The sequence below is a fragment of the Saccopteryx bilineata genome, chromosome 2 (assembly GCF_036850765.1).
Source record: "Saccopteryx bilineata isolate mSacBil1 chromosome 2, mSacBil1_pri_phased_curated, whole genome shotgun sequence".
Classification (NCBI taxonomy): Eukaryota; Metazoa; Chordata; class Mammalia; order Chiroptera; family Emballonuridae; genus Saccopteryx; species Saccopteryx bilineata.
In genome coordinates, this window is record NC_089491.1 from 347,734,982 (window position 1) to 347,748,716 (window position 13,735).

At 43.3% G+C, this 13,735-nt stretch overlaps 1 protein-coding gene across 3 annotated transcripts in view; it reads right to left on the minus strand.

Moving 5' to 3' along the window:
• Positions 1-92: 92 nt before the first annotated feature.
• Positions 93-13,735, minus strand: part of DDX42 (DEAD-box helicase 42) — a 42,053-nt gene continuing 28,410 nt past the window's right edge. For all 3 annotated transcript variants that reach the window (XM_066262621.1, XM_066262622.1, XM_066262623.1), the window contains 10 exons: positions 12,864-13,040; positions 12,159-12,287; positions 10,869-10,968; positions 10,266-10,313; positions 8,682-8,779; positions 6,470-6,746; positions 5,795-6,021; positions 4,260-4,370; positions 2,357-2,458; positions 93-1,683 (listed from right to left, as the gene is read on the minus strand). In XM_066262621.1, the coding sequence (XP_066118718.1) occupies positions 961-1,683; positions 2,357-2,458; positions 4,260-4,370; positions 5,795-6,021; positions 6,470-6,746; positions 8,682-8,779; positions 10,266-10,313; positions 10,869-10,968; positions 12,159-12,287; positions 12,864-13,040 (1,992 nt within the window). In that variant the 3' untranslated portion in view covers positions 93-960. The remainder of the gene's footprint in view (positions 1,684-2,356; positions 2,459-4,259; positions 4,371-5,794; positions 6,022-6,469; positions 6,747-8,681; positions 8,780-10,265; positions 10,314-10,868; positions 10,969-12,158; positions 12,288-12,863; positions 13,041-13,735) is intronic.

A 13,735-nucleotide genomic window follows, 5' to 3' on the forward strand; every position in this document is an offset into this window, starting at 1 on the left:
GTTCCCATTAAGTGCTAACTTACATGCTGCATTGTTCTAAATCATATTTAACATGTGCCGACTTGTGAGAGAAATGACAAACAATCCACAGATCCCAGTAGTAAAACATTTACTAGAGCAAGCAGAAAGGAATGCACATCTTAAAGAAACCTTCACAAATTCACAAAATTCAAAGTATGTATATTTCTTTTATAAACAAGAACAGAACAAAAATCATCAAAACCATTTCAGCAAAAAAATTTTACTGCCATTGTGGGAAGTTAAAAAAAAAATATAATGAAATAGAAGACAGTTAAAGCTGCTGTTTTTGTTTTTTAAATTTAGTAACACTTCAGACCTGGAACAATCCTGTTTTTAGGATCATTTTTCCCCTTCAACAGTAGTGGCTCTGGGTCAGGCAGGCTGCTGCTTCCTATCTCAGGGCCAGGTACAAACCTGGCTGGGGAACCTCAGTGTCGATTTCCACTTAGAATCAGACACCTCCCTTCCCTGCAAATGTTTGGAAGCACCAAAGTGCTTCCAGAATATCCCTAACACCTCAAAGGACTAGGTTTGCAGAAGTCAACTCCTAAAAGGGGCTACTTGGCCACACAGCTAAGAAAAAGAACTTTACTTACGGGTATTTATGACAGTAAAAAATATACACTACAAATGATACAAACCTAGAGTGAGTTTTGTACCCTATACGGCCCTTTCTTCCAAGGTATCCTTACCTGACCCTCACAACAAACCCAGAGCCAAAAGATGCGTCCTAGTTCTCACTGCTTCTAAGGACCAAAGCAGCTTCCCAAAAAAAGAAACCTGAAAATCCAGATGAAGGGGTAACGTCTCCAAGCGCCAGCTATGCACTAAGGGCAGGGTGTCCTTACACCTTGGGCCCCAACCCAGCCCTGAGACACCTAGTTACCAAAAATCTTTCTAAAAATAAAATTAAGGATTTCATACCTCAACACATCCCATCTAACTGTCCCACCGACTTTTCTTGCGCTTGGGTGGCTCCGGCACAGCGAAACCATCAGCTGTCTTATCTGTCTTGCTGTCCATCTTGTCTATCTTCTCTATCTTGTCCATCTTGCTGCTATCCACCTTGGGGTCCATCTTGGTCTCACGGTTACAACTTTCTTTCCTGCTTTCACCATTCCGGCCATCACTTGCACCTCGGCTCTCCCCATGTCGACTTCCACCACCTACTCCATGCTTGTTATCGCCATGACGATGACTATCAGCATGACGGCCACTGCTGCTTTCTGGATAACGGTATCCATCACCATGGCGACCACTATCTCCATGACGCAGACTATCACCGTGTCGATTGCTACTGCCACTCTCTCCATGGCTATGACGGCTGCCACCACGGTTCTCAGTGTATCTCTCTCTTTTCCCATTGCTACCCCCAATCCCTTCTCGGCTGTTACTTCCTGAGGCTGTGTTGTTGACTCCCTGGGCCCCGGGAGTGGGGTAGGTCACTGGGGCACTACTGAGGTTTCCAGTATTGCCAAAACCTGGGATACTCTTGGAGGCACTGGCAATGGGGCTGTCAGGACTATTAAGGCCCTGCTGGGATGAATTAGTTGGAACAGAATTCAAACTCCCTGCACTTGTCCATCCACTTGCCCCAGCAGCAGAACTTCCAGCTTTCTGGTTGCTTAAGCTGGCAGCAACAAAGTGACTCTTGTACTGTGACTAAAAGAGAAAGGGAACAAAAATAGGTAAGAGAATGAGTTCAAGACACTCAATTTTATAAGCTTGGCAATGATAAAGTATACAGAAACTTCAGTGTTCACACACAAGATTAGTATCCATGCTATCCTGGCACTGTGACTTAAGTATCCTGATGGCCCCCTGTGGTTTCTATGCTCCTCTATTAATGAAAAAGAGTAGTGAGTCTTGGTACCTAACTAAAATATCAATCTGGAGATGAAGAAAATGTATAAATTAAGGCCAGCTAACTAACTGAAAGGAGTAAGTACAGAAGAAAGAGGAGTTCAGAATTCATACGAGATACAACATCAAATTTGTCTTAGCTAAAAAATGGCAATTACTGTCAACCAGACTAGGCCTTGGAGGTGGGCAACACCAGGGCGTAGAGGCAGGGAGGGCACAGCAACCCTGCTGTGGCACAGTGGTCCCAACTCTGGGCTTGTCTGGAGTAGATGACTAGCAAGGGGGGTTTCTGTAGCCCCCAAACCTGCATCTCTAGATCAGCTACAGTTTATATTTGAAACGGAAAGCAGTGAGAAGGTGCTAAATCCAACATAGAGCCTACAAGCCCAGCTACACACCAAGAACAGGCCCCCTTGTAACTGCCCAAGAGCTGCTGCTGAAAGTTCTTCTAGTTAAATGCTTATTCTCAGACCTGGAACGCCGCTTTCATTGCCGTCAGCCGATCTCCCATGGCTCCTGTGGAGGGCTTGTAGGCTTCATAGTTGCTCATTACATTGTTGTTATTTCCTCGGTCCTAAAAAATAAGTACACCCACCATGAGAATGGACAAAAGTAGGAAAGCCCCCTGCTACAGACTGGGCCTCAACATTCTGAAAACTAGAGCAGGAAGAGGGACAGGATATATTTAGAAAATTAAACTTATTTTTTGTGATAAAAAGTGCTGTAATGAAGAATCATTTTAAAATGCTATGCCACCCAACCTGTGGTGGCACAGTGGAAAAGATGTCAACCTGGAATGCTGAGGTCACCAGTTCGAAGCCCTGCCTGGTCAAGGCACATGTGAGAAGTAACTACTATGAGTCGATGCTTCCTTCTCCTTCCCACCTTTTCTCTCATATCTCTAAAATCAATAAATAGAATCTTAAAAAAAAAAAATGCTACGCCTTTCAACCCAGTACTTCTATTTTTGGGAATTAACCTTGTAATAAAAAATGACAACAGATTATGCCTAAAGCAGATTACAGGATATTATTTATAAATATAAACATGAACATGTTTATGTAATTATGTAAACATTAAAGATGAAAGGCCACAGGCCCTGGCCGGTTGGCTCAGCAGCAGAGCATCGGCCTGGCATGAGGGGGACCCGGGTTCAATTCCCGGCCAGGGCACATAGGAGAAGCGCCCATTTGCTTCTCCACCCCCACCCCCTCCTTCCTCTCTGTCTCTCTCTTCCCCTCCCGCAGCCAAGGCTCCATTGGAGCAAAGACGGCCCGGCCGCTGGGGATGGCTCCTTGGCCTCTGCCCCCGGCGCTAGAGTGGCTCTGGTCACGGCAGAGCGACGCCCCCTGGTGGGCAGAGCTTTGCCCCTGGTGGGCGTGCCGGGTGGATCCCGGTCGGGCACATGTGGGAGTCTGACCGTCTCTCCCCGTTTCCAGCTTCAGAAAAATACCAAAAAAAAAAAAAAAAAAAAGGATGAAAAGGCCACAAGGCAGTATAGCGCATGCATGACTGCTGAGGCTTTGAATCCAGACCCTTAAAGAGTCCGGACCTCAGCTTCAACACTTACCAGGTATAACTTTGGATGCCTCAGTTGTTTTTGGTCTCAGTTTTATTATCCATACTTACTCTCATTAAGTTGAGAAGACTGAGTTAATATGTGCCTACTTGGAATGACATAGCAAGTGCTCAGTATTAGCTATCACTATCATCTGAGGCACATGTATCATCATGATGACTGTAATGTAGGACAGATTATTCACTTATCAAAGATACCAAGTTAACTATAATGCTCCAAAGATGTAGACTTGGCTTAGGAATCCGAGTAACAGGAAACAGAAAGAGCCAGTCAGTGGAACTTCCATTACATGGTTTGTGAGAAAAGCTCTCCTCTCTCTTGAATGAAATCTCAGAGTGTAGGAATCATTCCTGAATTCAGTTACAAGACAGAACTAGAATTTACACAGTGACTGTCTGGCAATGTCTTTCTAGCAGCAGGCTCTAGGCCAGTGTTGGAAAAATAGCTGCTGGGCCCCACCTCCAGAATTTCTGATTTGCTAGATCTGCAGTGGGGTACCAGTCTGCATCTGCTGCTAGTCCAGGAACCACAATTTGAGAGCCACTGCTAATCTAGACTGATTTCCTGAGCACACCTATGTGTACTCAGCCAAGTACACATAGGTGCTTCTTTAGTAGAAGAAGTCACAACACTAAGAACTAGCATCAGTATGGACTCAAATCAGCAGATTAAACACAAACTCCCTTCTAGACATGGTTCTAAACCCACTGAGGTTTTCTGAGGTAGAGAAGAATGGTCCTAATATCACCCGGGACTCGGGACCAGCCTCAAGGGCACTACCGTAGTATGGACTTACCGTGTTCTCAGAGCCTAGGCCAGGCCGCTCCCTGTAGCCTAGGCCTCCTCCACCAATGTTCAGCTTTTTGCCTTTCCCTCCTTTGAAACGGGATTTCCGAAACCAGGCATTCTGCATTGAACACAATTCAAGGTCAAGCCAGGGTAGGGCAAGGGGGCCAGAGGAAGAGGACAAGATCAAAGAGCAGAAGTGGGAGAGAAGAAGTTTTCCTTCATTTTTAGCCAATGTACTTATGGCAACAGAGGACCTACTCTCAAGAACCACAAATTTACTTCCTTTTGGTAGTTTATTCACCACTTTGTCAGGAGGCTTAGATTCTTACTTAAGGCTTCCTTAACCACTCCTTCCTCCAGGCTTCCTGGAAGAGAAGTGATTAGTTACTCTGGCCACTTCTAACTTCCTTGAGAAAAATAAATTTATTTTTTTTCCCAAATAATCTATATATACCACTAAACATAAAAATAGAGCTTTGAAAGAATTAGTGGGTTCCAAAGTAAAGGGAAAAAACTATGTGAAATGAGGTTTATTAGAATTGACTCTAGGGGCAGAGGCCCAGTACTGGTAGCCATATAAACAGAAATAAAATTTTATTTACCCACAGAGCCTAAAAGTTTTCACTGAACTTGAATACTGCCAGAATACTACTAATCAGATTTATTTACATTCTCTTCAGAATGCAAACATCTCTAGGGGAGGTTAGAGCTTTATCTAACAATCACACATATGACAGTCAAAGTCCTTGAGAGGCAGGGCAGGCTTGAGAAAGGTGCTGATGAGAGAAGCTGATCACAGTGTGAGAGCACAGGAAGCCTGAGGCACAAAAAGAGATGGAGAAAAATGCCAAAGACAAACTATACTGCTCACAAAAATTAGGGGATATTTTATAGCTTCATATTCATTTTGAAATACCCCTAATGTTTGTAAGCAGTATATATCTTGCTCAAATTTTCAGTTTAGGATTGGCTCACTACACCCAGGAAAGGGAAGAAAATATTCTACTCTCTCAGGCAATGCAGGTCCTTTACTTCCAGGACCTAAAGCATAAGCAGTACCACACAACTGAACACATTTGTAATCTGGGTACTGCATGTATTAACAAAACTCAAGATTTAATTCAGTGGAATGCCTCACTTTTGGATTGGTAATTGGTATGGTACAAAATATGAGATCTAAGTCTGTGAGACATCACACATTTATAGCCCCCAAAAGAGAAGACTGTTTTGAAGCAAGAGAAGCCATCTTTGAGATTACACTTACAAGTGTGCTATGGGGCAAGCAGGTAGAAATTTCAGGACAGATTTTAGCACAAATTAAGAAAACAGCTTTTCAACATAGATGCTGCTGAAACGAGAGGCTGAGAAGACAGACCAGGTGAGTTTTAATGTCCTACAATACTGATCAGTACTTCATAAACACTATCCTCCACACCCCTAACCCCTCATGACATGTTTCTAGGTTTTCTGTCTCAGGTTTGGTGAAATTTTTTCACTTAGTTCTACAACTTCGAGCAATCTGAAGTGTGCCCAGCACCTCACCTGCATCGCCAGATCTAGAAGTTCCTTGGAAACATGTTGATTGGCTCCTTCCAAGTTCCGGACAAGGTCACCAGCAAAATTGCTGTCCTTGGGGGTCAGTAAGGTATAGGCCACACCCTTCTCCCCCGCTCTTCCTGTGCGGCCAATCCTGTGAGTATGGGTGTCAATGTCCCGTGCCACATCATAGTTGATGACAGTCTTAATTGAAGGGATGTCCAGACCACGGGCTGAAATAAAAAACAATCAAATTCCTTCATTCTTCATCAGCAGTCAAAAGACCAAAGTAATCCAAAATCCTAAAACCTCTTAAGAACCCACATTCCTCTTATCTAGGCAAGGTGAATGGTGTGCCGAGCTGATATAGCCATATGTTATTATCCTTCTAGGATAAATGCCACTACGGCAGATTCTATGATGCCTGGCCACCTATTATAAGAGGCATACAATAGCCTGCCATGGCCTCTCTTGCACCAGGAATATATAAAAAAATTTAAAAGCACATCTTATTTCTGGTTGTGATCAGTATGCTCTGAATTGCTGCTCCAGGGGACATGACCAGTCAGGCCAGGGGACCACCCTCAATCAGGTTTACCAGATATTATAGATCTTATTTAGTAAGACAGAGTACCATTATAGCATAGGAACCTAAGGTTATTGGGGAAATTCATACTCTACCTGCAACATCTGTGGCCACCAAGATGGGGATGTCCTTTTTCTTAAAGTCTGAAATGACCTTGTTTCTTTCACTCTGATCCATGTCCCCATGAAGCAGTCCAAGATTATGACCCTCCTGTTTAAGGTTAGTAGCTAACTCCTCAGCATTGGCTTTTTTGGTAACAAACAGGAGGACACTCCCTGAAGAGGTAAATTCCACCAGACGCCGGGTAAGCCAGTTCCATTTACTAGGTCCGGAATGGAGAATCTCCACAATCTGTGTCACATCTTCATTTGCCTGAAAAGGAAGAAATGAAACAGAGGATTGTGACATTTGTGCCACAGGGCTACCTGAATAAGGAGCAGACATCACATTTTCTACCTGCACATCTAGAAAAATCTTGAATAATCTGTCTTCTCCTGGGGCCTTACATCATCAGCAAGTCAAGTACAGCTAAAAATTTAGGCCCCTTCTCAAATCACTGTGCTCTCCATCTCCTTGATGCTAATACTCTTTTATATGCCCAGATTATTCTTAATAATTTAAGCTCCCTTTCTGTCCCTTACATTCACTGTCCTTAGTACAGGTCATACATGCACACATGGCACTCAAAAATGAAAAATGGACACTATCGTAATGCTAACTATAAAGAACTTTAATAAACATGGCAAGCAACTTAAAGAATTCTCAAGCAGCCTTAATTGAATTTCAAATCACATTTCGGAGAAATTTTCCACATAGGGCATCAGTACAGGTAAGGGAAAACCCTTAACTCATTTTTACCAGTCCTTTCAAGTCCCCCCACTCTGTGCTGTGCAGGCCTCTTCCATAATCATTTTTAATGTCAGTTCCATCCTAACAGACTGGTAATCTTCAAAGCAAAGCTTGCTTTATCTCCTCCCAAAAACCTTTAAAAAAAAACTTGCCCTGGCCGGTTGGCTCAGCGTAGAGCGTCAGCCTAGCGTGCGGAGGACCAGGGTTCGATTCCCGGCCAGGGCACACAGGAGAAGCGCCCATTTGCTTCTCCACCCCTCCGCCGCGCCTTCCTCTCTGTCTCTCTCTTCCCCTCCCGCAGCCAAGGCTCCAGTGGAGCAAAGATGGCCCGGGCGCTGGGGATGGCTCTGTGGCCTCTGCCTCAGGCGCTAGAGTGGCTCTGGTCGCAACATGGAGACATCCAGGATGGGCAGAGCATCGCCCCCTGGTAGGCAGAGTGTCACCCCATGGTGGGCGTGCCGGGTGGATCCCGGTTGGGCGCATGCGGGAGTCTGACTGTCTCTCCGTTTCCAGCTTCAGAAAAATGCAAAAAAAAAAAAAAAAAAAAAAACAAACAAACAAACTTATTAGGGCCTGACTAGGCAGTGGCACAGTGGATAGAGTGCCAGACGGGGATGCAGAGGACTCAGGTTCAAAATCCTGAGGTCGCCAGCTTGAGCGCAGGCTCACCACCTTGAGTGTGGGGTTATAGACATGACCCCATGGTCGCTGGCTTGAAGCAAGGGTCACTCACTCTGCTGTAACCCCCACCCCCATCAAGGCACATGAGAAAGCAATCAATAAACAACTAAAATGCCACAACAAAGAATTGATGCTTCTCATCTCTCTCCCTTCCTGTCTGTCTGTTCCTATCTGTCCCTCTCTTGGTCAAATACATAAGTAAATAAATAAATAACTTATTAGGGAAAAATTTTAAACATTTTAAAAAAAAGTGAGCCTGACCAGGCAGTGGCGCAGTGGATAGAGCATTGGACTGGGACATGGAAGACTCAGGTTAAAAACACCGAGATCACCAGCTTGAGCGTGGGATCACAGACATGACCCCATGGTTGCTGGCTTGAGCAAGGAGTCACTCGCTCTGCTGTAGCCCCCCACCCATCAAGGCACATATGAGAAAACAATCAAAGAACAACTAAGGAGCTGCAATGAAGGATTGATGCTTCTCATCTCTCTCCCTTCCTATCTGTTTGTCCCTATTTGTCCCCTTCTGTCTCTGTCAAAAAAAAAAAAAAGTGAAATTAACACAATCAATTCCCATATATCCATCACCTAGTTTCAACAATTACCAACCTCTTTCATCTATCTACTCCTTGTGATTTTTTTAAAGCAAGTTTGAAATATGCTTCCTCATCCATAAATACGTAACATTTTTTCCCTCAGTAGTGAGAAATTAGTTCCATGTCTCCATAATATAAGAAATAACCTGCTGGGGTCCCCCATAGTCCTGCTTAGGGTTACCTCTCCAATATCTCCCTGCACCACTCGAATAGGGTCGATCAGGATGTCTCTGGCCAGTTTTTCAATCTTTTTTCGAAAAGTTGCACTGAATAAGAGAGCTGAAAGGTAAAGTAAATTCTGTTAAACATCTAGTGTGAATTCTTTTTTAAATAACCATTAAGCTCCCTACAGACATTCAAAATGTTGTTTTAAAAAAATATTCAGTGTTAAAAAATAAACCTACCTGAACTTTAAAAAACTGACTCACTAAGAAGAAAAGACACCCTGGCCGGTTGGCTCAGCGGTAGAGCATCGGCCTGGCATGCGGGGGACCTGGGTTCGATTCCCGGCCAGGGCAAATAGGATAAGCGCCCATTTGCTTCTCCACCCCGCCCCCCTCCTTCCTCTCTGTCTCTCTCTTCCCCTCCCGCAGCCAAGGCTCCATTGGAGCAAAGATGGCTCGGCCGCTGGGGATGGCTCCTTGGCCTCTGCCCCAGGCGCTAGAGTGGCTCTGGTCTCGGCAGAGCGTCGCCCGAGGGGCAGAGCATCGCCCCTGGTGGGCGTGCCGGGTGGATCCCGGTCGGGCGCATGCGGGAGTCTGACTGTCTCTCCCTGTTTCCAGCTTCAGAAAAATACAAAAGGGAAAAAAAAAAAAAAAAAAGAAGACTTGCTCTTACTCTATTTTTATACATTTTCAGTTAAGACAGGTTGTCAGTACAGTTCAGAAAAAGGCTCGACTTCAGATTAGCAGATCTGCACTATGCAATACCTCTACTCATCAATAAAACTGTATAATTGGGGCAAATTGTAGGAAAATGGCCAGGAGTTAGACTATTGTCCTGAGACAAGTCTTTGGTGCAGACTTTGGAACTCCAAGTCCTGCAGGGGCAGAACGCTGCCCAAGCAAGCACTAATAAGATTGTTTAAAGGAAACAGCTGATCCCTATAACCTTTTCCTGCATACCTTAAAGATATTAATTAATCGTCCTTCTCCACACCTGAATCCATTCTAGACTAATTTGACCCAGTCTCTGCTAATTTGCATGATGAGCAAAGACATGAATAAATACGATGAGGCTGCAGAGATCTGGGCTCTCAGTCCAAGAGGCTGGGAGTCCTCTGTACCCATCTTTTCTCTATGTTGTGTCTCGTGTGTTTTTTCTTAAATCCTGCAGCGCGTTCCTTTCGTGCACACCCATTGCCGAGCTGGTCACGGCAGCAAATCACTTAATTCTCGGCCTTAGTTCTTATCTATAAAAATGAGTGAGTTATATCTAATGACCTCTATGTCCTATGTAGCTCCGATAAACAGTCATCACCTCAATCTATGTGGTTCTCACCAGCACAGACACAATCACTTTTGCTGCCATGACTGAGTGCTTATAAAATAAATAGGAATTGCCCTGGCCAGATAGCTCAATTGGTGAGAGCACTGTCCTGAAGCACAGAGGTTGCCATATCGATCCCTGGTCAGGGCACATACAAGAACAGACCTATGTTCCTGTCTCTCACTCTCTCTAAAATCAATAAAATAAACATTAAAAAAATAAGTAAATAGTTTATTCTGAGTACAAATGTGGCTTAATTAAACCTCTTCATACATACTCTGTCTGTCAGGACGGACATGACTGGCTATGGACCGCACCTGGTACTCTGCAAGAACAGTAAAATTAAGATTATAATTTTGTAGTACAGTTTGGGATACCTAGAAAAGTTATTTTAGTAAAAATCTTCATGAGAGATTATAACAATTATGGAAATTTTGAAACTTCCAGACCTATCATTCAATACGAAACCTGGAAACATCTGCCTCCACCCAGTTGGGCTAAACCCAGTGGTGTTCCAATTAATAAATATACTTCAAATTTTCAGACAGATAGGAAAGGGCTTTGAATAACAACTACTTACCTAAGAACAGAGCCCTTGTCCTCCAAATCAAAGGCAAATGAATAAAAATAAAACATAAAGAAAATATTTCCCCTATACAAAGGTATTTTCAAATGTCCTCAACCCAATCACACATATAAAAGACTTTTCCTGAAAAAACTCCTAAAAACAGTTAATGTTTTAGCTATTATTTCTATAGTCTAACCCTACCTAGGAATAGTTTTAGCTTCTTTCATGCAGAAAAAGAATTGCTAAGTCCAGATATGGAAAAAACTACTATCATGAGGTCAGGGACACAAGAAACTGATATTCAAAGCATACCAAATCCCATGTCAAACATTCGATCTGCTTCATCAAACACAAGGTAAGAGACTCTTTGAAGATTGGTAGCTTTCTTCTTCACATGATCAATCAGTCGGCCCTATGAGATTCAGAAAATGAACAAATATAATTAAAAGTATTTACAAGAACTTCCTAGAGTTGTGCTCCTGGCAAAAGTACTAATACTCCAGTCTTAGATTGTAACAGACCGTGGTCTGACGGCCTCAAACTTTATCAGCCTAAACCTTTTCAGCCTACAAAGCCTGAAAAACAGAAATTTTGTTTTGTTTTAGAGAAAGAAAGAGGGGGAGAAGTGGGAAGCATTAACTTGCAGTAGTTGCTTTCCATATGTGCCCTTGACCAGGGAAGCCCAGGGATATGAACCGGCAACCTCAGCATTCCAGGTCAAGGCTTTATCCACGGTGCCACCACAGGTCAAGCAAAAACAGAAATTTTGAAAACTCCAGCCCTGGCTGGTTGGCTCAGTGGTAGAGCGTCGGCCTAGTGTGCAGAAGTCCTAGGTTCGATTCCCGGCCAGGGCACACAGGAGAAGCGCCCATCTGCTTCTCCACCCCTCCCCCTCTCCTTCCTCTCTGTCTCTCTCTTCCCCTCCCACAGCCGAGGCTCCATTGGAGCAAAGATGGCCCGGGCGCTGGGGATGGCTCCTTGGCCTCTGCCCCAGGCGCTAGAGTGGCTCTGGTCACAACAGAGCATCGCCCCCTGGTGGGCAGAGCTTCGCCCCTGGTGGGTGTGCTGGGTGGATCCCGGTCGGGCGCATGCGGGAGTCTGTCTGACTGTCTCTCCCCGTTTCCAGCTTCAGAAAAATACAAAAAAAAAAAAAAAGAAAGCTCCATTAGCTCAATCCCTTACATTGGGATTTAAATTGTGGGGAAACAGCAAGAACTATTTTTGTGAGGCATTCTGAAATGACCTAACTGAAAGCCTTACTAATAGGCTCTAATGTTTAGACTACTGTATATACTCTTCTAGGCAGTCTGACCATTCTCCGAATATCTTCTGATTATTGATGCTCTTAGTGATCACAAATCCATTTTCTGGGAAAGCATAAGAAAAACTATTTGAAATAGGGAGAAACCTGTAGCTAATAATATATAGGTCAGAAAATCTTACTGGACTATTTTAGTTAATCAAAATTAAACCAAAGCCACAGGCTTTACTCATCAGAGTATTTTCAACCATGCCCTACCATATTTTAGGGGGAATTCCCTCTAATACATAAATAACCATTAAGAGAGGCTGAGAAGCCATTTAAAGCCAAGACATACTTACTGGGGTACACACAACAATCTCTGCGCCTTCCTGAAGGGCTTTGGCCTGCTCCCACATGCTCCCTCCACCATACACAGCCACCGAGCGAAGATTATATGCTTTCCCAAACCGCTTACATTCTGCATGGATCTACAAAGTTGTTGACATAATGACCTATTAATTTTGGCACTAACAAAAACCTCTGTCACAACCAAAAAGGGAGTTCTTAAAACACAGAGCGCACTGTCAAGAAAATAAAAAGCTAGAAAATACTTTAAAATCACAAAGTTATTCATAAAGTAAATAGACTATTATCATGTCTCAAAAAATCCTATCTTATTAGTCATTTTCACTTCTCTTCCCGACTGTCATTGCCTTTCTACCAAGCAAAATGAATTAATCCAGGACAAAAACAGAGAGCTTACAATACAAACAATCTCAATATCACATTTTCTTTCTCTTAAAACAGCAGTCTTTTTAAGGAAAAATGTGTATTTGGCTATATAGAAAATATGTAACAGTATTTTCCAAAATATTGCCTGGTAGCACAACAATGTGAATGTACTTAATGCCACTGAATTGTATACTGACACATGGTTAAAATAACACATTTTATGTGTATTTCACCACAATTAAAAAGAAGTTTCCTGGTAATTCTATCTACTTGACTGGTTAGTCCCTTGCTAGTTCATATATGAAAGGAGGCATTCCACATAAAGTACATACCTGCTGACAGAGCTCCCTAGTAGGACACACAATCACTGCAATTGGTCCATCACCTGGTTCCAGTTCCTTCTGGTCCATTATATGAATCAGCATGGGCCAGATAAAAGCTGCGGTTTTTCCACTGCCTGTTTTGGCAATACCAATCATGTCTCTACCACTTAATGCCACAGGTACACCCTAGAGAAAAAGAAAAAAGTATATCCACTCTCAACCTTCCATCTTAAAGATGTTCTGAAGGAAATCCTGAGGAAGGGATAAATGACTATTAATGCCATTCATTTCCATTGAAACAAAAATATCCCAGGCTATACATACTGTCTATAGAATAACAAAAAACACCTGGCATTCTCCTAAACTTCTTTATTTATAAGAAATATCACTTTTTAAATGTGGATTTTTTTTACAAAAAAATGAATGACTCCATTTTGCTTAAAATATAGAAAAATAGTAATTTGTAATGTAAACAGGTTGCTAAATTTTTTAAAGTGTTGAACCCTTAAGAAGGTACAGCCTGGGGCCATGGCCCATTGGCTCAGTGGATAGAGCATTGGCCTGTTGTGTGGATGTCCTGGGTTCAATCCCCACTAAGGGTACACATGAAAAGCAACCATCTACTTCCCTTCCCTTCCCTCTCCCCCTTCTCTATCTCTTCTTCTCTTGCAAGCCAGTGGCTTGATTGGTTCGAGCCTTGGTCCTGGGCGTTGAGGATAGCTTGGTTGATTTGAGCATCGGCCTCAGAGGCTGCCAGGTAGATCCCGGTTGGGGGACAGGGGAAAGTCTGTCTCCCCTTCTCTCACTTAAAAAAAATTAAAAAAAAAGAAAGAACAAAAAGAAGGTACAGCCTGACTGATGGTGGTGCTGTGGATAGAGTA